The sequence below is a fragment of the Numenius arquata genome, chromosome 9 (assembly GCF_964106895.1).
Source record: "Numenius arquata chromosome 9, bNumArq3.hap1.1, whole genome shotgun sequence".
Classification (NCBI taxonomy): domain Eukaryota; kingdom Metazoa; phylum Chordata; class Aves; order Charadriiformes; family Scolopacidae; genus Numenius; species Numenius arquata.
Window position 1 is genome coordinate 55,739,177 of NC_133584.1, and position 24,884 is coordinate 55,764,060.

Here is a 24,884-nt window from a genome sequence, read left to right on the forward strand (position 1 = left end):
TGATCTTAAAGGTCCCTCCCAACCGAGACGATTCTATGATTCTATAGGTTTTTTTTTTAAACTGAAGAAGCACTTGCCGATATCCGGAAAGTGAATTTTGCTCCTTGCCTTAAGTCAGGTCAAAGCACAGCCAGCCCAGCCCCTGCCCCATTTATCATCTATTTAAAACAATTTCACCACACGCACCGACACCCGTCTTGCGGCCCGCACAACCGCCCCACCGGCAACCCGGGGCTCTCCCCAAGCCGCTCCGCTCCTAAAGGCGGCAGATAAAACGCCGGGGGCCTTCCCCCGGGCGCTGCCTCAGGGACACCCGGGAAGCGCCACCCATCCCTCCCAGGGTCCGTACGACCCGCTATAACGCCCACCGCCGCCCCTCACGGCCTCCCCCTCACGGCGGCTCCGCCCCGCCCCGCCTCCCCTCCCCTCACGGCGGCGCGACCGTTACCCGGCGCTGACTGACAGCCCCGCCGGCCACTCCGCAGCGCGGCGTTGCGTGCGTCCGCCGCCTCCGCCCGGTGAGGTGGCAGTGGGGTGTGGTGTTCCTCCGCCGCCGGCAGGTAACGGGTGAGGGGAGGGCCCGGCGGGGCGGTGGGAGTCGGGGCGGTCTGGACCGAGGGGCATAGGGGCGGTTCGTTAGGCCCGAGTGGAGCTCGGTGGGGGCTGCCCTGCGCGTCGAGGCGGGGGGTCTCTGGCGAGTGGGAGCGCGGGGTTGTTCGGTGCCGGTGTTGCTTGGGGAGTTTGGCCTCTCAAGGTGTTGCTTGTGGAGTTTGGCCTCTCAGGGTGTTGCTTGGGGAGTTTGGCCTGTCAGGGTGAGGTAAAGCCTCCACAGGGGTGGCCGACCGCTGTTGGAGGCGGCTGTGCAGGGGGAAGGCCGACCTGGTCTTATCATTCCTCTGTGTGCTGAGCTCCTCTGGCTGCTGAACGGGTCCCTGGGCACCTGTGTGTCTGTCTGTCCATCTGTCCGTCTGTGTGGCAGCTCCCCAGCCTTGGGCAGTCGGACACTTTGTCCCACCAGAGCCCCCCGGGAACCCCGGCGCTGTGCTGTGTGGGGCTGGGCTTCTGCAGAGACCTGCTCAGCTTGTACCCAGTGAAGACCAGTATAGGAAGGCCTTGGAAAAAAACCAACAAAATCACCATTATTCATTATTTATGAAAAGATGCCATTAAAGGATTAGGTGATATTGACATCATAAACTGTGTGAAATTCACAGGACCTAAATTCGTACTTGTCACTCCCCAAAAGGGGCAATTTAATGACTCAGCCTCGGGCTCCGTTTAGTTTGGCAGAGGGGGTTCAGAAGGCCGCAGCGGTGTGTTCTCCTTATCTTCCTTCAGATTCAGCTGAAAGAAATCCCACATCGGGTGAAACCGAGTGATTCTGCAGCCTTTGAGTCTGTGGCGTTTGCTGAAAGGGGAGTTACGGCTTCGAAGTGTCAGTTCGTTCTTAAGCAGAGCTCTAGGCCTGGATTTTAATTTTAGGAGACACACCGGTTCAGTGTAACGTTTGCCTGCAAGTCAACAATGCATGTATATATATACATATACATGAGAGATTTAGTTGGGGAATCAAAAGTAGGAAAAATTCCCATGGAAAATATCTTGTGTTCTACCGAAATAACAAATCTTACTCCATCATTGCATTGGTTTTGAGATGCTTGTTAAGCTATCACTCTTTATATTAGCTAGGATATTTATGTACTCTGGATATTAATATGGATTTATTGGTTACACAATCACTGTTTTCCAGCCAAATTTCAGTAGTGACTGGTTCCAGAGGATTGCTGAAAAATGGGAGCCTAAAGGGAACTGTGTGGAGTGTCAGTACAGCCGACGTGCAGGATTGGATTGGACAGTATCTGGTCGTGTGGTTGGCTGATGCTCTTGAGCAAGAAGTGGGGAATATCAACGTGAAATTTGAGGTCAGTTATAGATGGGGAAATCCTGTGTGAGGGTTCTTGCAGGGAACTTACCCTGAGTTAGGTAACTGAGTTTTGGACAAGCAAGTGTTTGGGAAGGGCAGAGGGAGACCTGGGCAGGGGAGTACAGCCCAATACAGTATGAAGTTGTGTGTAATATGTCACGCTATTAGATAAGGAATGCCGGTCGTAGGAATAGTTGATATCCTTAAGTCATATGACCAGAATTAGTGTTGAATATTTATCTAGGGAGCAAATGCTTTAGGGTACAGTGTAGAGTGGTCACCGTCTTGTGCAGTTCATGGATGGGATTTGTTTTTCTTGTATCATAGAATCATTCAGGTTGGAAAAGACCCTTGGGATCATAGAGTCCAACCATCTTCCCTACTCTACAAAGTTCTCCCCTACACCATATCCCCCAACGCCACATCTAAACGACTCTTAAACACATTCAGGGATGGTGACTCAACCACCTCCCTGGGCAGCCTGTTCCAGTGTCTGATCACTCTTACTGCGAAGAACTTCTTCCTAATGTCTAGTCTAAACCTACCCTGTTGCAACTTGAAGACATTCCCTCTTGTTCTATCACTGTTTGCTTGTGAGAAGAGACCAGCACCAACCTCTCTACAGTGTCCTTTCAAGTAGTTGTAGAGAGTGATGAGGTCTCCCCTCAGCCTCCTCTTCCTCATACTAAACAGTCCCAGCTCCTTCAACCGCTCTTCATAGGATTTGTTTTCCAGGCCCTTCACCAGCTTCGTTGCCCTCCTCTGCACTCGCTCCAGCACCCGAGTATCTTTCATACTTCATGCTGCTTGTGTTCAGGTAGCAGTGGCATTTGACTGGAAAGGACAGATGATGCTTGTTTGAAAGATGCAGTGTTTCCAGTGGCTCACAACTGTACTGCTGAATCTTTCAGCCACCTCTTTCCAAACATTCAGAGACATAAGTGGTTAGTGAGAAGAACGTAAACTGCACGCTACCTGTATGACTTGTTTGTAAAGCTGTCTATACACTAGGAGTGATCTTTGGTAGTAAACATCAGAATTAGTTGATCAATAAGAGGTCAGTTGTGTAGGGAGCTGTGATCACATTAGGGTTGTGATAAAATGTTGGGAAACTGATATTCCTGCTCTTTATTTAATTCTTGATCTGACACCTTTTGAGCAGCAAAACTTTTTAGCAGATATACTCCTGTATCTGAAAGTCAAAGCTTATTTGTTAGTATCTCCACTAGAATTTGCCCTCAGTACAGTTAGGAATCCCATACCGAGTGTTGGGGCTGGGAAGCTGTGATGGTTTCTAGCTGGTCCCCCCTCCCTGGTGGGAGCTGTGCAGGTGAAGAGTCCTCCAGTTCCAGTATGTGCTTCTGCTCCCAGCCGCTGCTCTGCCGGGTGACACTAGTGTGTCTGTGCCCACGCTTGCGCAGAAGAGAAGATTTTAATGAGGGTTATAAAGTTCTGGTAGGGATGGACCTTGTTACTCTCAGATGTTTAGATCTTAACTCTTAACACACAGAAGCTTACTCATAGGATGGTTTCTTACAATTCTGAGTACAGAAAATACTTGAAAACTTGTCAAGTTGCAAGAGCAGGAGTTCCTGTGTATTGGGAGCAGGAAGAAAAAAGGAAGAGATTGGGCAGTGGTCTTGGATAAAGAAGTTGCTTTTCATTCAACAAAGTGTAGTCTCTCACCTCCCATCTCTGAAATTGGGATATCAATGTAACTGACAGGTAAAAAGTTTTGTTCCTATGTTTGGAGTGCTCAGTGTTAGTAAGGCAAGATCTATAAATATATAACGACTATTTTAGCTGCTCATTCTTAAAGCTACGTTATGACTCTGACAAACAGGTTAACGCAAACAAATCTTCTGTCTCTGCCCCACAGATGCCATGTTGCCTCAGAAGAGGGGACGAATACCTTCCAGAATAGCCATGAACTGCTACTGGAAAGTCCTGCCAGTTTTCTTACTATTTCTTCCAAGTTCGTTGTCTCTCCAGGCAGCCCGGCCCAGGGTCTTGCTAGTATCTTTCGATGGATTTCGATGGGATTACATCTATAAAGCCTCAACTCCCAATTTTCATTATGCCATGGAGAATGGTGTTCATGTCAAACAGGTCACGAATGTGTTTATAACGAAAACGTATCCTAATCATTATACAATGGTGACTGGTCTCTATGCAGAAAGCCATGGTATAGTTGCTAATGAGATGTATGATCCTATTCTGAATGAAACTTTCTCTCTGAACAAAATGGATGTCCATAACTCCAGATTCTGGGAAGAAGCCAGCCCAATATGGGTAACAAACCAGAAGGAGGGACATAAAACCGGAGCAGCTATGTGGCCTGGAACAGATGTCAAAATCCATGGAGTCTATCCTACGTATTATATGCCCTACAATGAATCTGTTTCCTTTGAAGATAGAGTTGCTAGGCTTATTGACTGGTTTACATCAGAAGAACCCATAAACTTTGGTCTCCTATATTGGGAACAGCCTGATGAGATGGGCCATGTTCTGGGCCCGGAAAACCCACTGATGGGACCGGTAATCAGTGATATTGACAAAAAGCTGGGTTATCTCATCTCTGAACTGAAGAAAGCAAAGCTGTGGGGTGTGATAAATGTCATAATCACAAGCGATCATGGAATGTCCCAGTCCTCCTCGGAAAGGCTCATTGAGCTTGATCAGTATGTGAATAGAGAGCTCTATACAGTCATTGACCATTCTCCTGCAGTAGCTGTTTTGCCAAAAGAAGGTAGGAGCTATAGCAGTAAAATTCTGTGAAGAAAATGCTTGAGTATTGATATTTTATAGACTTTGTCCCTTAACTGAGGTGGCGGTAGCAGCACTGATGCCAGTAGGACATCAGCCTTGAAAAAGGAGTGCTGGCAGGATCACCTCTTTGTTCTTTTTGTTAGCTCTGTCGAAAGCCTGGGTTAACTTTCTGAAATGAAAACTGAGCAAATCTGTCTTTTGTTGACTAATATTGCCAAATACCCTTCAGCCCTTATGAGAAGTAAGATAATCTAACGGCATTATCAAGCGTGAATGGCGTTCTAGATAGATAACAACTAAATGTTGCTTATCTTGCCTTTCATCAAGATGCTAAAGCCATAGTGGGAGATTAGATTTCTAATAGTAAACTGAAACCAGATGGGAACCTTTGATAAAAGGAAAGCCTGTGCTGGCTATTTGATTAGCTGCCAGCTATTCTAGTACGCTTCAGGTTTTTTCCCCCATCACGCTGAACAGCCAGCTAGTTACGTTCATACCATTTTTGTTGTGATAATAATGGGCAAGAATACTGTTGGAATTGAAATCTGAAGTCTCGTTGCAGTCATTGAAGGGTTGCTTAAGTGTCAGATGTGTGTTTAATGTCACTGATGTAGAGGTGCTGCTCTTTCTTTTGATGAGCAAAAGCTATAACTTTGGTGTGAATGCGTTAACCTGGAAAATAGCATTTTTTTGTGTGTGGGCAGAGGATCTGGAAGATCAATCTGGAAGGTGAGTTTTAAGGTGACCTTTGAAAAAGGTGGTTTTTAAGTTTTCAATAACATTTCCATCACTAATGGATAGCACTGTGTATTTAATGCCCCAGCAGGGAGGGTATTTTGCAGATTTAAGTTACTTGTTTACACATTTAAAGGTATCTCTTGTCATTTTCAGTTTGAAGAATACTCCAAAGTGTTAGTTTGTCCAAACTGAGATTCTTTCCTGCCTTAGCACACTCGGGTGCTTGTAGCTGGGTGCTGCTCTTCTCGGTGGTGACAGAAGAGCTGAGTTTGGGACCTCCCACCTAATGCAGACAAACATGGTTGCCCAGGATGTTCTCGTTACCAAATAAAGGAGTTGTAAAAGTAAACTTTAGTGCTGAAACATCCTTAGTACAGTAAATGAGAACTTGAAGATGCGTAACCTGATTCTCCTGTCTGCTAAATGCTGAAAAGAAACAGTATCTCTCTGGCAATTAGATGACAGAAGAGTAAAAAAGCCATTTTGATGGATTTCAGAAATAGCTTGGATTCAGTTTTGCCCAGAGATTCAGATATTTATTACATTACCAGTAAACAAGAATTAGTTTTGAGCACAGCTAAAATTCCTTCCTTCTGTGTTACCAGCTGTAATTTTTGTTATAAAACAATGACCTTCGTTCTCAGTTTAGCGATGAAATTACATATACTTAAGTACCTAAGACTGATTCTTCAACAGTCATTCCATTTGTCTTGCTTAAACCAAGGGAATGGTAAAACTTAGACATTGAGAAAAATTTTAAATGTTTAAAAATCAGCTATTTCTGCTCCTTTAACTGTTTGGCTGCATATTTCTTCCCTGAGAGGTGGATTAAAGCCATTATTTAACCGTGCTAGTGTATTAGTGTGTGTGGAACTAATTATGTGTTGACAAGGATGGTGCCTGTAGCACAGCTGGTGATGCTGGCCTTTTTCTTGCATTTAATATAAATATATTAATTCAAATAATTAATTTAGTGTAAAGTCATAATTCGCTATATTTGAGGCTTCTCCTCCCTGTTAACCCATATAGAAAAGTGACATAATGAAATTAATTTTGTTACTAATATAGTCCTAGAAATGCTAGATTGGAGTCCCTTTCCTTGTTGCTGTAACTCTCTCTATTGTATCTGGACTTTTACTGTCTCCTCTTGACCTTTATTGTGTTTCTTAAGTTTAGTGATTGGGGTTTTTTTATGCCAATTTGAGATAAGAAACATTATACATGAATCTATTGCCAGTTTTCCTCCAGAATTTCTCTACTGGATCCTAGGAACTGAAGGGGGAAAACGAAGATGGTTTCTTTCAAGACATTGGGCACCTCCTCCCAGACTTTTTTTTCCTGAGATACATTCAAAACTCCATGCATGCTGTAAATGGTTGACCAGATTTTATCCTTGGTTTACTTCAGGCAGCATCCCGGGTAAAACTAAGTACTTGTTCTTGTGGTCCTCAGGATGACCGTTTCTTGGGACAGGCAGTCGGAGAAGAACTCACTCATGGGAACACCCACTGCAGGATGTATAGCAGGCTGGGAAGGTAGAACTGGTGAGAAACGAGAAGTCAAAATGACAGGATGTGCTTAAATCCCACTTGTCTGCTAAAAACAGCAGTGTTGGCCACAAAGAAAATGTCAACGTCTTCCAACCGAGCTTCAGACCTTGTAGTGGTGAAACTGGGCTGCAGAGACTAGCTGTGAACTCGGCTGTCTGTCCGAATTGTGTGTGTGTGTAGCACAAAGTACTGAAATAAGTCATGGAGCTGAGTTATTTGGTTCGTAACAGAAGGCTGTGAGACACACTGCACAGCCCTCAGTAGGAATCTGTGCTCTGATGGAGGAGGGGGGGGGGATTGAAGAAACTTGCTCAGAAGTTTTGGGCCCCTCACTACAAAAAAGATGTTGAGGTGCTGCAGAGGAGGGCAACGAAGCTGGTGAGGGGTCTGGAGAACAAGTCTTGTGAGGAGCAGCTGAGGGAGCTGGGGTTGTTCAGCCTGGAGAAAAGGAGGCTGAGGGGAGACCTTTTCGCTCTCTGCAACCACCTGAAAGGAGGGTGTAGCGGGGTGGGGGTCTGTTTCTTCTCCCAGGTAATAGGCGATAGGTCAAGAGGAAATGACCTCCGGTTGCGCCAGGGGAAGTTTGCATTGGATATTAGGAAAAATTTCTTCACCAAAAATGTTATTAAGCATTGGAACAGGCTGCCCAGGGAAGTGGTGGACTTGCCATCTCTGGAGGTATTTAAAAGACAGGTAGAGGTAGTGCTTAGAGATATGGTTTAGTGATGGGTTTTGTCAGTGTTAGGTGATGATTGGACTCAATGATCTGAAAAGTCCCTTCCAACGTAGACAATTCTATGATTCTGTGTAGATTTCTGAACTTGCTTTTGTGTTCCTGTCTTTGTGCCCTTGTTCCTCCTTTCTGTGTGCTGCTGTTCAAGCTTGTCCAACTGCTGTCTGGCTGGTCAGTGACTTTTACTGGAAAGCAAAGCTCAGCAAATAAAAAATCGGGGGTGGAAAATACCTATTTATTTGGTAGTGTTAGTACAGCTGTTGAGGGTTTACCCTCACCATGCAGTAAATGACTAGGGAAGGGACAGGAGTAGACACTAAGAATAAGAAGGAGTAGGTAGTGCTCCTACACATTGAATACACAGAGTGGCTGACAGTCCTAGACCAAAAGTGCCATCTCCATCTGCCAGTCCAGCCTGTCCCTTCGTGTGTCTGTCGTGTGTTCCCTGCTTGGCCCCTGCAGTCTTTGTACAGCTCCTAACATCTTGCTGGAATCTGGACTGTGACCTGAGGGCTTCCCTTGAAAGGTTAATGCAAGCTGGTTTTGCTTATCCCTAGGCAATTAATTGCTGATGCTATGATGTTACATGGCGCGTAGCAACAAACTCCCTACTCTTTCTACATTGGCTAAACTTGTCGTTCAGAATGGTAGGAGATCAAAACTGGGAATCGAATGAGGTCAAATACGTAGCTGTTTATTGGAGCATCTTTTAGAAGGAGAAATAAATAGTTGGGTTCACTGAGAAATAAGTTTTCAGAGATGCCAAGAAACAAAGTGTCTGCTCTCTTTGGCCCTTTAAAGGAGAGCAACTAACAATTAAGCTGCTTTAAAATAAATAAAAAGTGTCACTTGTCATGATAGCCAACTGGGGGAAAGACAGAATATGGCTTTAATGCGCACATTATTTCATAAACACATTCAACAGCTATCTGTCTTCTTGGTTTCAGGTTTTGCATGGAGCTAGGAGGAGCTGGTTTCTTTTCTGTGAGACTTAACTGAATGCTTTCTAACTCATTCTTGTGAGAAGCTTCCATTCTGATAACTATGAAATGCGGGATTTTTCTAAAATTAGGGAGGGACTTACTGCTTAGGAATAGGCTGTGAAGTCTGATGCCAGGTGTGAATGGCGCTCCGGATTTCTCACAGTAATCCGCTGTGGTCTCCTACAGCTATAATTAGCTTTTGGGGAAGTGTATTTTGCTCGCTTCTTCCAGCTGTATTTAAACTACTGATGAGTTCAGTAAACATATCAGTGTTCTTAAGTTTTGTCTTTTGTTTCTTTTGTTTGTTTGAAGGCAAACTGGATGAAGTATATGAAGCTTTGGCCAATGCTCATCCCAACATGACTGTATATAAAAAGGAGCAGATTCCAGATAGATTGCATTATAAACACAACAGTAAAATTCAGCCAATCTTAGCAGTAGCTGATAAAGGATGGGAAATTGTACAGAATAAGTCTGACGGTTTTCAACGTAAGTATTCTGTCTTTACAGTGTTTTGCTGTATCTTCCTAGTCAGAGACATGGTGCTTTCTCTCCCAATCTCAACCAATGTTAATTTTTATAATATTTTTTTTTAAGACTGGGAGGGGAAACTCTGAAGCTAAGCATGTAGAATTTATAATTTTTTTTTCCTGATGGGATGGGAAACATCCAACTAACAGGGGAGGGGGAATGGGATTTACGGTTTCTAAAGACGGAACTTACTGAGATAAGATCATTCACATGATTTAGTGGCCACGTACTTGAGGTCTTCTTGTGAGATCTAGCAAACTGACAATCACTTCCTGAGAGATTAAAAAAAGAAAGAAGTTGCAACTGAAGATATTGAATAGAGGATGAATAGCTTTGTTTTATTGTGGACTATTTATTTACTGGAGAAGGGTTGGGTTGGAAATATGAGAGTGCTTTCTGCAAGTCCTCAACTTCTGTGGAAGCCTCCACGTACAGTAACCTGGGTCTACTTCTAGAAAGAGTCTGTGAATGCTGTGTCACTGTACAGCAGTCATTTTCATTTGCCTTATAGAGTAAGATGCATTCGAGGTGATTTGGAGAAAAAAAAAAAAAAAAAACCACTTGAGTTCCTCAATTGGCATTTTGAGATTTATTATAGGTAGAATGGAGACTTTTGGTTAGTTAGGAGAAAAAACACAGGTGTCATACAGTCAGTTCTTAAGTTTCTTAATTGAAAACCTTTTAAACTTTGCCGCTTGTTGTGAAGCTGAAGGGCGTTACCTCCAAGAGTTAACAAGTTTTTTGGTTGTTGATAGCTGATGAGAGCAGATTTTTGTGCCTGCGTGTTTATTCACTTGCTCAGAGTTTGTAGTGCCCCTGTAAGGAAGGGCCACTGGACACCCTGTAGTGAGACCTGTGAACTCTTTTACTTCTTCATGAGTAAATAGTACATAACATTGGACAAAATGTCAAAGCAGTCAGAGCCTAAGTTCTCTGCTTCTAGGAGTCAAATAGACAGTCTGTCTCTATATGGATGATTTTTTTTTTTTTCCTAAGAGATCTGATCCAGTTGCAAAGTTGGAGTTTGTCCTTGAGGAAAAAACAAGGAAACTTGGATGCAGTACAGCATGCCATTGTCAGTGCTGTTACTGCCATGTGAGCTTACTTTTCTTTAATTTTTTTTTTTTTTTTTAAATAGTGCCGTCCACTCTTTTTTTCTTTTTAAGGCGTCTTCTCTTTGCGGTTCTGAGGCTTGGTATTTGCAAGGAGACATTAGTGCTGTTGTTCAAAATGATTCTTCTAAACCTCTGCAAGAATAAATGATGGCTGTTCCTTTTCTCTGTGACGCTAATTCTGGGAAAAGGTTCAATGCTTGTTTTGCAACTTCAGAATATTGACCTCTATCTGTCTTTTATTTCTAGTTGGTAATCATGGATATGACAACATCTTACCAGAAATGCATCCAATTTTTGTGGCAGTTGGGCCTGCTTTCCGAAAGAATGCCACCAGAGAAGGCATGAATGCTACAGACTTGTACCCCTTATTGTGCCATCTCCTTGGTATTAACCCGCTGCCAAGCAACGGTTCGTTCAGCGCCGTGAAAGACCTACTTGCTGAAGAAGTTCCTGTAGCCCCCGGAGCAGACACCTATGCTACTGCTATAGGAGTCTTTTTGGGCGGTTTTCTTGTTGTGGTTTTTATTGCAGTTTTTGTTAAGCATTTTGTCCTCACCCAAGCGAATACCATGCAAATGCAACACCCTGAAGCTGCACAGCCACTGTTGCAAGATTAATAATGCTTGGTACTATCTTCTATTTGATGCTTAAAATAAGCTTATATAAAAAAAAAATAGAGGTGGATCAGCACATGGGGAGTAAAAGGAAGCGGATACTGATCCATTGGTACACTGGAGTCCCAACGTACTAGGTGTGCAGAGAAAGAGCGTGTTTCTGTTTCACCCTACAACCACTTAATCTTTCAGGGGCTGAAAATATTCTAGGTAAACCTGGAAAGCTGTTTAAGTTCTTAGACATGTGGTGACATTGAATACCTCAGTCTGAGCGACTTCTAACATCAGCCGAGGTGCACGTCACAGACTATTTCCTGGTGATTTAATTTGCAACCAACCCTTTTTTATTTCCTTTGAGAGGTTTAAGGCTCTTAGAATCTAACACGTCACTGAATGTGACTAGACTTCTTTGGGGTGTTTTTTCTTCCCTGCCCAAGGAAGCGTTTGCATGGATCACCATGACAGGTAGCTTGGTGGATTCAATCCTGCCTTAACAACATTATTGTTAAGCTAGGTCATGCAGTGCTAAGTGTCTAAGTTTGGAGTTAGGCATATTTCTTTAAACTACTGTGTTAGTTGTAGCCCCCAAATATGAATCTAGGTGGTATTGTCTTTAGCAATCAGCATTAAACTACTTCTTGGTTTTTTTTTTTTAATTTAGGTAGATATAGGTCTTTACAATTTTAGGTAAATGTAGGTCTTTACTTTTTCTATGGTTTCCTGTACACTGGACTACATTCTCTGGGAATTCTATGCTGCTGACAGTTTAAAGGAACGTACAAGCACAACACCTGTGTATCCAGATGGAATCGTCTATATTTCTGTGGTAAGAGGGTTCTTTGAGAGTAGGGCTCAGGAATCAGTTAAGGAACATTCATGTACAAGCTGGTTTGAGTGCTGTCAAGCTTGTCACTGGGTGTAACATCAGACCTGTTACTGGAGACTTCTCGGGCGTGAGCTTGGATTGCTGTCTTGGGTTTCATCTGATACGTCTGGGTGGACCTTAGAATTTGATGAGTAGGATTAGCCATGCAATTTCAGGAACAGCCATATACATCTTAAGCCATATATACTCTTAAATCTGAAAAAGCACACTTTAATATGAAAAAAGTTATAAGACTGGAGTTTATTCGTCCAGAGGAAAGTCTTTGTCAGGGAAAATTATTCATTCTGAGTCAACGAATCTATATATATTACTCTGATTCTTTTTTGTGAGGCAATAAATCTTGCTGTTGTGGGGTTTTTTGATGAGCTCACTTAAATGGTAGGTGAGAAGCTGCTGACTAAGCTTTGTATGAAAATCATGGTATGAAGTGAGAAAAGTTGTTTAGTTGTCAGACTTGTTTAAAAGCTGAATTTTTTTTCCCCCTCCCTGTGTGAGTTAGTATTTCTCCGCACTTTGCTTCTGAGTATGATGCCTGAAGGGGAAAGAAGCTCTTTCAAGATTCACACAAATAATCGGTCTGGTATTTCTGTGAGTGCAATTTATTGCTTTATCCATAGCACCCAGCAGAGGGCAAAGATGGGAACGTCTTGGCCTTGGAACGTGCTCTGTCAGACTCAAGGTGTGAGTAATGGTCTAATGCTGCAGCTGGGAGGGCTGCTCACACAAGACTCATTTTGCTGAACTTAATTCCAGACTTAACGAACGACGTCTGGGTCAGTTCAGGAGTGAGCCTGCTCTTCGCTGCCTCAGTGGTGACTCTGCAGTGCCATGTCACGAACCAGCTGCTGCTCCCTGCGTCAGAAATGATCTATCGGATTCCTCCGTGACGGCAGGGGCACCTGCTTGGCATTGAGCTGTCTTGCAAAGAGATGTGGAAAGTTTCCAGAGACCACAGCTCGGTGCGGTGAACACTTGAGAGGGAAGGCAATGAAATACTCCAATTTAAGGTCTATGCTGAAATTCTGGCTGTAACAGTAGATTCAGGAAGGCAGGAAACCAGCAGATCTGGTGGAGGACAGCCCCTTAATTTGGGGGATATGCGTGAAATCTTATCTAACTTAATCTGACTCATCTCTGCCATCCTGCTGTTACTGCTCCCTGTACTGCCTTGTTTTCCTACGTTGCCGTTTTCATAAGAGATCACTGAAGGAAATCAGCTGGGCTAGGTGTCCCTGACCCCCGAGATGAAAGCAGTAATGATGTTCACCGCAGTTTCTAGAGAGGCTGGGGAAATCCAAGTAGAAAACCTAAACCTCTAAATTGTTATTAATCACTGCCTCATCTACCTTCCATAAAGTGGATGGCAGACAGCAAATTGATGCATTGAGTGCACCTTTTCTTGCTTATTTGCAACTTAAAAACAAATTGTAGCACAAATTTAGTGTGCGCTCAAAGAAGGAGCTCCAGCCTCGGTAAAGGGAGTAACAGTGAAAAGGGGGTAACAGTGAAAAGGGGAGATGTGATAATCCTCACCTGTAGCTACTTCAGTTACATACTTTCTTGCTTTGGAACAGGCTGCTTTAGTAGAAATCCTCCTTATCGCAGTAATTTCATAGCAATGCTTATGGCAGATGTAAAAATAACCGCATTGTCATCTCAGAAGTGTTAATTAAACTCCCACTTTTTAAACTGTGAGAGGTGTAGTTCTATCATCAGCCAAAGTGACCCTTGATTTTAAGGAGGAGCCAAAGTTGGTCAGCGTTGTTCAGTCGTCCTGAGACTTAGGCTTACCTGCCCGAACACACAACAGGGGACGAGCAGTAGTTTCCCCTAACGAAGGGTTTGGGAACACGAACGTGAGAATTCTTCTCGATGTCATCGTTCTGTATTGCACTGTAAGGCCCTTCTTTGAGGAGGGTAAAACAAAACTGTAGAACGCTGAAGGGAATCTTTCAGCATTCGGGTATTTCAGGTTAGGTGTAAACACGTTTCCTGTATTGTGTAGGTGTATTTGCAGGTACCTCTTGGGTGGTTTCCTTGTCAGGATATTTGCCAGTGTTAATTTTGAGTTGTTGGGTGTCTGCTTAATGAAATTGAAAGCACGTATGATGCCACTGGAGAAAAATATCAACTTTCTCTGATGTGATGTGAGATTATTTTTTTTCAGACTGCCCTTTTTGGCTGGGGAGGATGTGGGATTTGGTTTCTGTGTATGTGCTACTTTTAATGATGTAGGAACAAGTTTATTGGAAAGTGGATTTGAGTACACTGTGTACTGCTTGTAACTTAAGCTTGGAAACAGAAGCTTGCATGATTTGTCTTTCATTATCGACCTGTGAAGCGTACTTTGAGATGTTGTTGTGGTTTTGGCCAAATTTACCAAAAACAGAATGACAGGTGGCCCTTCCTCCCTGGCCCCAAAAGAGAGGAGAGGAAGAGATAAGGAGATTTACAAGTTTAGAATGAACTAAACTACTTTAATGAAGTATTAGTATTAAATTCAAAAAGAAGAAAATACTGAAATAGATACGATATATACAAAAACATATCAAGCTCCCAGGATGATGTGACCAGCAGGCACTGGGGAAGTCCCAGATTGGACTCAGCAGCGGATGGAAACTGGGTTCCAGCTCTGGAGTCAGGAGCACACGGATCAGGATCAAAGGCAGATGAACAGACAGAGTCCTCTTCGCATGTCGGCCGTTGAAGGAAGAGAGTTGATCCTTTGATCCCTCAGCTTTTATACTGAGCATGGGGCAGATGGGATGGAATACCCCTGTTGCTCAGGTTTGGGTCACCTCTTTTCTGCGCTCCTCCCCACAGGTGGCACCCCTCTAGGCTTTTTCTGTTTCTGACCCTCCAACGGGGCAAATAACGAACTTGGCTGACCTTGGTTGTTCTAGCAATAAGTATAAGCAAGAGCCTCTCTGCACGCCGTTCCTTGGCATGGAGCACAAACGTCGGTCTTATCACTCTTGAGAACAAGCAGTTTTCTCCACAATATGCCGTTAATTTCGGAGAGTTAGAAGAGGCTTAGCTAAGATGTAAAATTACTGAACGGAAAGTTGGTTCTGTTTTACCTCTAACCAAGACAGATGTCAAACGTTTTCTTTGTTTCTTCCTGTTTGGAAACGCTGAAGTTGAACTCCTATCTTGGTATAGCGCTAGCAAGCAGTGAGCGCTCGCTTCATTTAACAACACTTCTGGAAAAAACAAAGCTGGAATCGAGGGGGACGACGACGGCTGGGGGAGAACGGCATTAACTCATACGCATCCCAGATATTTCTTGTACTCTGCATAGTGTATGCCTTTAGTAAAAATAACTGGAAGTGGGATAGAACTTAGGAATTTTAGATCGAAGTTCTTACAAAAGATCTCATTTCCCACCTTGCTGCTGTAGATGGAAATTACAGCTATCCGTTACCAACAACGGTACAAAAAAAAAATCTTCCAGGCTTTCTTGGTAAGGAGCTGAAGTAATGCTGTTTACAAGAAATGTGGTCTCAGAAAAAGCAACCAAAAGCACAAAAATGCCTATTACAAGATGAAGGATTGTGCAGCGTGACTTTTCAGAAGTGTGGGACAACACAATCTTGAGCTGTGTGTGGGAAGAATGACAAATGTACAATCGTTGAGTCCGGCTGTTTTCTAAAATGCAAATACCACAGGCGTTACTTCCAGCTCTTCTTCCCTGCTTAAGCGATGGCCGTGGATGCTGGCTTGACCGTACCTGTGCTGCTGGACCTACCTTTCAAGAAATGGCATGTCTGTACCGCAGTAAAGGTGCATTTATGAGATGTTAGACTACAAAATTTGTTGCAAACACGTGAAAAGGGTAAGTTCAAGAGTGGTGTCTGCAGCGCTGCAAATGGATGGCCTTTCCATAATGAAATCCTCATCTGAGTTGTATTAACAAATGTCTATTACTGGGGGTTTTTTTTGCAATAAACAGTGGTACCGTGCATATTAAAGCAAAAATCTGTCCCCGTGGTGTGATCTTTGGAGGTACATGATGTTGTTGGTTTATTTTCGTAGGCAGTACGTTCTTTTTGATTTATAGCAAGTTAAACTTCCCCCTAAAACAAATGTGTTAGACCTATAGTTAGTTGAAATCAGCTGGATTCTGGAACTGTTTCCTTGCTGCTAATAAATAAAAAGCATAAAAAGCTTTTATATAAAATATATATATATAAAATAAAAAGAATATATATATATAAAATAAAAAGAAAATATATATTTTATATATATAAAATAAAAAGAATAAAAAGCATATCACCCCAGAGGGGGTGGGTGTTTCAAGGCTTGTCTACCAAGTGTTGAGAGTTCCCTTACGGAGGCAGTCAGTATAACGAACCATCGCTCTTTACTGCTGGGAAGCAGCGTTAGGAACCTCCCCTGTTCCTTTCTAAACTTCAATGATAGCTTAAGTGTTAACGACGTGCCCTGTATGAACATTGCAGAGTCCCGTCTATTTAGCCCCGAAATGTTGTCACAAACTATCGTATGATACCTCCTTTTATCCCAGCTTTGAAGAAGGGGAAAGCCACAGCTTCTCATGTTCCTGTTCTGAATTAATTACCTATTCAAAAGGAAATCAGCCATTGACTGTGGCAAGTAATAATTCATACAAACTGTAATTAGGTAGGAGAAATATTTCATCATGTTTGAGGCTTTTAAAAATAATCATCTTTAAATATATCAAAACTTTGTCTCTAAGGAGAAAGAGGTGTTTTCTTAGATTCTCTTGATTTGCCCATGGTCTGTATGAAATTCTAGATGTACGAGAGCTACTTTGAAACCCTCCCTGCCAGCAGCGAAGAATTGTGCCAGGAAGAATACTCAGCCCTCTTTCAGACCATACCGATTGAAAAGAATTAGCAATGTAACCAAACTATAGTTTGTCCTATTTCTTGATTAGTACTTAAACTTTCTCTTTAAACCCTTCCCACGACAGCCCTATGTAATCTGAACGCTAAAGGGAGAAGGAGTAGAGGGTACTAAGGATTTCTGCTGGATGCTCCCACTCACCTTCTGCTTCCATAGGAACGCAGTTGCCTGCAGCAATTCTTACCGGAAGGGGCTACCTTAGAGCTAGAAGGAGAAATGCATTTAGACCTAGATTTCCCCATCTGTAACAATAGTTGTATATCAGATTACAGTGCTGCCATTGCACTTCAGTTGACATTTACATTTCCGCTAATTAAAATCTTAGTGGTAACCTTGACACCTGGCCTGTGATGGCGATGTACAGAGGAACTGAAACCACATCCATCACATGCTGTGCGACAACTACTCGGGGGAAGGAGGAAGGGAAAAATATCAGAGCATATACTGTGCTAATCAGTTTTAGCATCTAGAAAAAAACCCCTCGCAGGCAGAGGACAGTACAGTTTGGTCTTACCAAGCCTGCCAGAAAGATAAAGATACCTCAATTGAGTCAAACCTTTCTGTATATGGATGATGCAAAGCACCTCCCAGCATGTCTGACACCCTCTGAGGATGGCAGCCTTTATTAGCAAAATTACAAGAACTTAACAACTCTCTCCACGATAGGAATTCAAGCATCCTCCCTTTGACAGCATCTCTAAGCCTGGGTTCTCCCCTGCAAGTTATTCATTAACCTGACCTCTTACTGCATTTAATTACTTTAAATCTTCCAGGAGGATGAGAAAGTGAATTCCGTATTCGGTCCGGTTACTCTGTCAAGCTCAGATTAATCCAGAATAAAGCATTAGTAAGTAGAAACCAGTAGTTTAAGAAGAGGGGAAAAAAAAAAAAGCGGAACAGGTTAGTTTTTATATTGTGTTTTTAATCAGTACAAGAGAATCCTCAGAAAGATACAATTTAGTAAAAGTTCCACATGTCATTTTAAAAATTCAAATGTATTTTTTTTTTCAGTGGGCGGGTAAAAGTAACCCTTCCCTCCAAAGTCCATACTGCCTCCCGGTTAGATCAATAAAAAACACTCTCTGGTTAATACCAAATTGCATTGAATTTGAGCTTGTGAGCAAGAAACTATGTTGCACTTCACCACGTAGCTCAGCTCTCTCCCTTCAAATTATCAGTTCTTAAAACTCTCCAACTTGTAGGAAAAGGACTCGGTAACTCATAGGAAAAGGACTTTTGGGTTAGCATTAAAGATTTCACCTCACGTTCTTTCCTCACTAAAAGATAAGGTATCACAGAGGCTAAATCAAATTAATTTTTTTTTTTTTATGGCAAGTTCCTAGACTTGACCATGGACAAGGACTCAAGAGTCTCAATGAAGAGAACCATTAGCACTGGTCTTCACCAGAACTTGACATTTGTACAACTTAGACACTACAGATAACACATCTTATCTCAAAAAATACATTCATTTTTCCACTTTAAATCTCCAGGGTTTAAAATAAGAGTTTGGAATCCTTACTTGATGATCGCACATCGAACTTAGCACCTGTCAGCCTTCAAAAGATAACCATCAGCTGGTACACAGGGCAGAACCACCTTTATTACAGAAACACCTTCAGCAGAGTTTACACCTGAAAAATTTTTCACAGGGTGTAGAAACAGTAATTTTACTACTACAGCCCATTAAACTGAGCAATCCAAGGATTCTTGGATTGAATCGACATCCTTGAGATAAACAACTTAATACCATCCCAGCTCTCCGAGTGCAGGATCCGTGGAACCGAGTCATCCATAGGCACACCTCTAGAAATGTCCATTTGCCCAGCGTTGCAACTGCCAAACCACATGCTTTATTGCTCAGAGTAGAAGTGATATGCACTAATTCTTTCCTCACTGACTTCTGGTTTCCTTCTCACCGGTTGCCGGTCATATTGCTGGCTTAGGGTGAAAACCCAAGTATTGGATCTTCTCTACACCCTTCATCCCCAAATTTAAGAACAAAATCAGAATATACTGTCTAAACATAGAGCTTTGAACTCTCCTAAAAAGAGATCTTCTCAACACAGGTACAAGAACACTAAAAGGAGTCAACATTAATTTAAATTTAATACAAAAAAAAAAACCCAAAACAATTATCATTTACAAATGTTAGAATTCACTTAGTCTATCTTGGCTAGTTCACACTTTGGATTTTCAGTTTGAAAGTGTTCAAAGGCTTGAATGAAAAATTAAGCATCCTTATTTTGTTAAGCGTCTCTTCCAGCAGAAAGCCACCTGTCGACCATTTTGTTCTGAAAATATTTTTTACAGGACTACTAACTAGTCAGGTAGCACAAACAAGTTAGCGAGATCTGGCTGTACAGTACTTTATACAGATACCTTTAAAGTGCATCGAAGAAAGCCGTCCAGTGCAAGTTCAAACCCTTCCTGAAATCGCTATTTAGCAAGCGAGGCTCCTCACACGCTATCCAATTAAAGGATCGTCATCATCACATTGTAACTGAAGTCGGGAAAATGGCCTTGGGGGAGTTATTCTATTCTTTGAGATTATTATAATGCAGGTGAAGGTAGTCAGTATCATCAAAGCCCCGATAACTATCCCGATAGCTTCTGGAAGATTAATGCACCACTGGTCAGCGAGCAGGCACTTGGTGTTGCTGAAAGTGCCGTTGTGCGGCTGCGGTGTCAGTCCCAGGATGTGGCACATCATGGGATAAATGTCAACGTTGTTCATCGTGCTCTGCTTGTATCCCCGCTGAAAAGCAGGCCCGCGAGCAGCCAGGAAGGGATGCATGCTTGGGAGAGCGTTGTCATAGCCATGGTCACCTACTGGAGAAAGGCAGAGTTAAGAGTTAACATCACTGTTTGCATATCAAGTAATTCCCCCCTTCTTATCTCCCCCGCACTCCCAAAAGGGGAGTTTTTAACCAAAGACTAACGCAGAACATAAAAGCAGCTGTTGGACTGAACACTGAAAAAACCTTGTGGCCAAGAAGGCCAATGGCATCCTGGGGTGCATCAGGAAGAGTGCGACCAGCAGGTCAAGAGAAGTTATCCTCCCCCTCTGCTCTGCCCTGGTGAGGCTCCACCTGGAGTACTGTGTCCAGTTCTGGGCTCCCCAGTTCAAGAAGGACAGGGAACTGCTGGAGAGGGTACAGCAGAGGGCTACAAAGATGATTAGGGGACTAGAACATCTCTCTTATGAGGAAAAGCTCAGGGACTTGGGTCTTTTTAGTCTGCAGAAGAGAAGACTGAGGGGGGATCCGATCAATGCCTATAAATACTTAAAGGGAGGGTGTCAAGAACAAGGGGCCAGCCTTTTTTCAGTGGTGCCCAGTGACAGGACAAGAGGAAACGGGCACAAACTTGAACATAGAAGTTCCATCTAAACATGAGGAGGAACTTCTTCACTTTGAGGTGGCAGAGCCCTGGAAGAGGCTGCCCAGAGAGGTGGTGGAGTCTTTGTCTCTGGAGACATTCAAAACCCGCCTGGACACGTTCCTGTGCAACCTGCTCTGGGTGGACCTGCTCTGGCAGGGGCGTTGGACTAGATGATCTCCAGAGGTCCCTTCCAACCCCACATCATTCTGTGATTCTGTGAGCCCAGAGTTTGGTCCCTTTTCCCCAATCCCCAGAAGTCTTTTCCCATACTGGTCTCCAGCCATGGTTCCCAGCCCCCCTCCTTTATCCCTTTTCCTTTCAGTCTTCAACATCCCCAGTTTTTCCCTTCCCACTCCTCATGCCAAGTTGAAAAGTATGTTGCCACCCCACGAGTCAGTAGCTGGAATGCGAATTTGTACTTCTCAGATTTTGGAAAGACATTTTGCCCTTGCAAAGCAGACACTTTAATTACTTCTTATAAGGCAAGCGCTTTCCCCTTGATGGTGTTCAATTCAAGTACATTAAGTACCCTCAAATCATGCCTACCAGATTGGGTACTTCAGGTGAAGAGATACTCAAATAGTCAAACCCAAAATACAGTCAGAGGATCACAATGCCTGTGACAGACACGTAACAAAACGTTTGTGGCTACGAGGTCACCAGTACTTGGACATTTGGTAGGTTTTTAAGAAATACTCCATCCAATTTTTGTGTAATGTAAACAGCTAAAATGCGACCACAAATTTCCTAATAACGTGCTCCAGGGAGACCTTATAGCGACCTTTCAATGCTTAAAAGAGCCCTATAAGGAAGATGGGGACAGACTTTAGTGGGGCCTGTAGTGATAGGACAAGGGGTAATGCCTTGAAACTGAAAGAGGGAGATTTAGACTAGATATAAGGAAGAAATCTTTTACACTGAGGGTGGTGAGACACTGACCCAGGTTGCCCAGAGAGGCGGGAGATGCCCCATCCCTGATCTAGTTGAAGATGTCCCTGCTCAGGGCAGGGGGGCTGGACTAGATGACCTTTAGAGGTCCCTTCCCACCCAAACCATTCCATGATCCTATTGGCACACTCGCCAGTCATTGCGCTGCCACTTTGTCCATGTTAAATAGCCTTTTAGGCTAAACCCTCCCCTGCCTGCTTCTGGGAAGCCTCAGCTTGCAAAATTGTTTCAAAATGATTCACTTCAACTGATACAGTGCTGTTACTTACAAATATAAACTTATTAACTATTTTTAGATACCTGAAATTGAATCTAACCGTAAACAAGAGAGACACCTCTAATTAGAGAACGTAAGTGCTAAATGTTGTAAATTTGAAGATGACTGTAGCAAATCCATCGGGAAATTAAAATGTAAACATATCTTACATTGAAAGTAGTACTTTTGTGCAAATAATGAGAAAATTCGAATTTAAACGTGCAAAGGGCAGACAGTAAGAACAACCAAACTGGGTGAAACTAAGAGTTTACACCACCCAGCATCCTGTCTCTGACAGCAGTCGCAGCAGGGAGTCTGGGAAGTACCCAGCAGGGTCAGCCCCGACATCCCAACCCGCCTGGAGCTGCTGGCGGCTCAGAAACCTCCTGGGAGCTGGTACTACTTTATTTAATTTCTATTAATGGATTTTTCTTCCATTAATTTGTCCAATCACTTTCTGAACACACACATATATATATACACACACACACACGTGCAGTCTTTGTCTGCAACTACAATTACGGGTTGAATTCTCTCATTATGATGATAATTAAATCTGTCTGGAATTTCTTCTTTGAGATATACTTTCACGTGACTCTTGCATTTTTTTTCATTAAGTTATACATGCCTTTTTCGTCTGCCAAAAAAACCCTGCATGTGAAACATCTGGAAATATATATACACACACATATACATATATGTATGTATGTAATTTGACAGTCAGTCACATCATCTAGAAGGAAGAAAGTGCAGAGCTTAGCAATGCACTGTGTGAGGTAACATCCTTTTCAGTTTTTGTCTTTAAAACATGCTACTTGATGCCCCTAGCAAGAAGAACTCCGGCTTCTTTGCTCATTATTGTTGTATTCCTATTATTTTTAGTATTTTCTCCCACCTATTTTTTTTTCCTAGTATATGCACTGCAATATCAAATGCTGTGTCTTGCATTCTTCAATTTATGCTCCCCATATATATATTTTTTTTTTATATATACAAAAAGCAGTTAAACCACACTCTAGTGGAAGCTTGAGACAGACTGCTAACTTGCCTGAGATAACTCTTAAAAGTGCACCTCAGGCTATTAAATTGAACATAACAAAGCTTTTCAGCCAATGGAATATCCCCATCTCTTCCTCATCTGTTAGAACACTCCAGGCTCAGGCTGAGAAGGTCCTAGAAAACGTTGAGATGTTCCTAAAGATGCACAGTGCCAGGACTCCACTCGCTAAACTAAGACCATCCTACAGATGGCTGGAATAAAAACAAAACAGCTTAAAAACGTAAGCCACCAAAAACACAAACGAGGAAAACGCACTTACATTTTGAAAGTGACTCATTTTGTACGATTGTCCAGCCTTCGTCTGCAACCAGAATTATGGGTTGAATTCTCTTATTATGACGGTAATGAAATCTGTCTGGAATTTCTTCTTTAAGATACACTTTCATGTGATTGTTGCATTTTTTCAGTAAGTTGTACACATCTCTCTTGTCTGCCGAGAAAAAAATGTGTATGTTAAACGGCTCAAAATGATGTCCTGTTTACTGCAATTATCTGTCATTAAACCTAAAAACCATGTTTTTCAAAACAATTATTTTTTTAAAAGGCACATAGAAAAGGATTTTTCAATGTCCTTAATGAAACACTACATTTATGGAGGTGGATTTCACAATTTGTTCTCATTTTAAATCGGGCACCTCACGGCTGTGGTTTTGAACCTACAATTCAACTCACCCTCTGGGCCTGCGGAGGAGGAAGGCAAAATTCAAGCACAGAAATCAAGAAAAAGCAATTGCACATCAAAGTAGTCAATATTATATACAAAGCAGTAAGTATTACATTTTGTTACTGGGTAAATCACTTTGTTCATTAGAATTGCTTCAGCCTAGCCACAGTTGTGGCAACTGAGACCAGCAGCGTCAGGATTTAAGACATGCCTGTCAGTAACTACTCCAAGATACAAAAATGGAATTTACAGTGTGAAAAGTGAAGTTTCATTCACAGAAACAGAAGGGGTAAAGGGATCTAAGTTGGGTTTAGATTTTTACTTGGAAGTTTAGACAGTGACATTTTTTGCTCTGAATAAGCACGAGGGTTTATTTCATGCTCACTGTGAATTACCACCGTAGAGAGGAAATGAGAAACAGGAGAGCAGGCGTACTACGCGCCTGTCTACTTTCTCAACAAGCTGTACCAGGACCATCTCTACCACCCACAGCAATTTGACAAGAAACTCTCCTTGGCCCATTGATTACCAAAACAAGGTAATTTCTAAATACCCAAACATTCTTTAGCTTATTCATTAAGCTATGTCAAAGTTCTTCAATATGAACTACCCTGGCTTTGCAAAAGGTGTCAACGGTCTACTATCGTGTGTACTTTTTAGTAGTAACATAAACAAGATTTATTTCTCAGCGTATGACTTAAAAAACACCAAAACATACTCTCTCTTGGCAGCACTGCAGCAACTGGAGTCTTGTCTATCAGAGTATAATTATTGCGACCGATGCATTCATCCAGGACAATCAGCTTCTTTGCAGAACAGGAGGCCATTCCATGATCGCTTGTTATTATAATATTAATAGTGTCCCACAAACCAACTGCCTTCAATTTCTTAGTAAGGAAACCAATATGATTATCCACTTCTTCCAATACTTTGCGCATGTTCTCAGTATCCTCTGGTCCATACTTGTGCCCACTTGCATCTGGTTCTTCCCAGTATAAAGTAGCAAAACTGACTACTGGATTAGAGCTGTTCAGCCACGCAACAATTTTCTCCACTCTCTCCTCAAACTTTACTGAAAAGTTATACTTCATAAAGAACCGAGGGGTGGTATCGTTAATTTTTACATCGGTACCAGGCCACATTGCAGCAGCACTTACTCCATTTCCCTGCTGTTGATTTGTTACCCAAATTGGAACTGCCTCATTCCACCAGAAGGGATCCGAATCGTTGAACTGGGAAAACTTCTTCTTGGCATCCACATCATACATGTCATTAGCCACGATGCCGTGGCTTTCTTCATATAAACCTGTCACTATGGTATAATGGTTCGGGAATGTCTTGGTGATAAAAGCATTCGTAACTTGTTTTACAAGCACACCATCCGCAATGAACTCCTGAAGATGAGGAAGTTTGTAGGTTTCCAAGTAATCAGCCCTGAAGCCATCAAAGGACACGAGGAGTAACCTGGACACCGAATCGCCGGTGGAGTGACCACAACAGGCAACCAATCCAGAAAAAAGTAACGTTAACATCGAGTTCATTGTTGATACTTCAAAGTGTTTTCAGTAGGTAATCAGATGCACCTGGAAAATTAAAAAAAAAGATAAGGCATGTAACACAAAATAATCGTACCGGAACCAGTTTAACTAGCTATACATTACATACATCATCCTTCTAGAGGTTAACTGCAAAATAACCGGTCTAAACAACCACTGAAATCAGCACTGTATTTCCCTACTGACTTCAGAAGTCTCTCATATATTGTCATAGTTTTTCATATATTAAAACAAATGAGCAAGGAGATTTTTTCATTCCAGACTAAACGAAAGGAAGAATTGTTTT

General features: G+C 42.5%; 2 protein-coding genes across 2 annotated transcripts; one reads left to right on the plus strand and one right to left on the minus strand.

Annotated features, from left to right (window-relative positions):
- Positions 1-519: 519 nt before the first annotated feature.
- ENPP5 (ectonucleotide pyrophosphatase/phosphodiesterase family member 5) lies at positions 520-15,810 on the plus strand. Its single transcript, XM_074153728.1, has 4 exons — positions 520-560; positions 3,804-4,673; positions 9,010-9,186; positions 10,590-15,810. The coding sequence occupies exons 2-4, from the start codon at positions 3,809-3,811 to the stop codon at positions 10,958-10,960; spliced, it is 1,413 nt and encodes a 470-aa protein (XP_074009829.1). The 5' UTR covers positions 520-560; positions 3,804-3,808; the 3' UTR covers positions 10,961-15,810.
- A 1,843-nt stretch (positions 15,811-17,653) lies between these two features.
- ENPP4 (ectonucleotide pyrophosphatase/phosphodiesterase 4) lies at positions 17,654-24,583 on the minus strand. The gene is made up of 3 exons (XM_074153376.1): positions 23,761-24,583; positions 22,638-22,808; positions 17,654-19,562 (listed from the first exon to the last, which is right to left on the minus strand). Exons 1-3 carry the CDS (start codon positions 24,581-24,583, stop codon positions 19,198-19,200), a joined length of 1,359 nt encoding a protein of 452 aa, XP_074009477.1. The 3' UTR covers positions 17,654-19,197.
- Between the last annotated feature and the right edge of the window lie 301 nt (positions 24,584-24,884).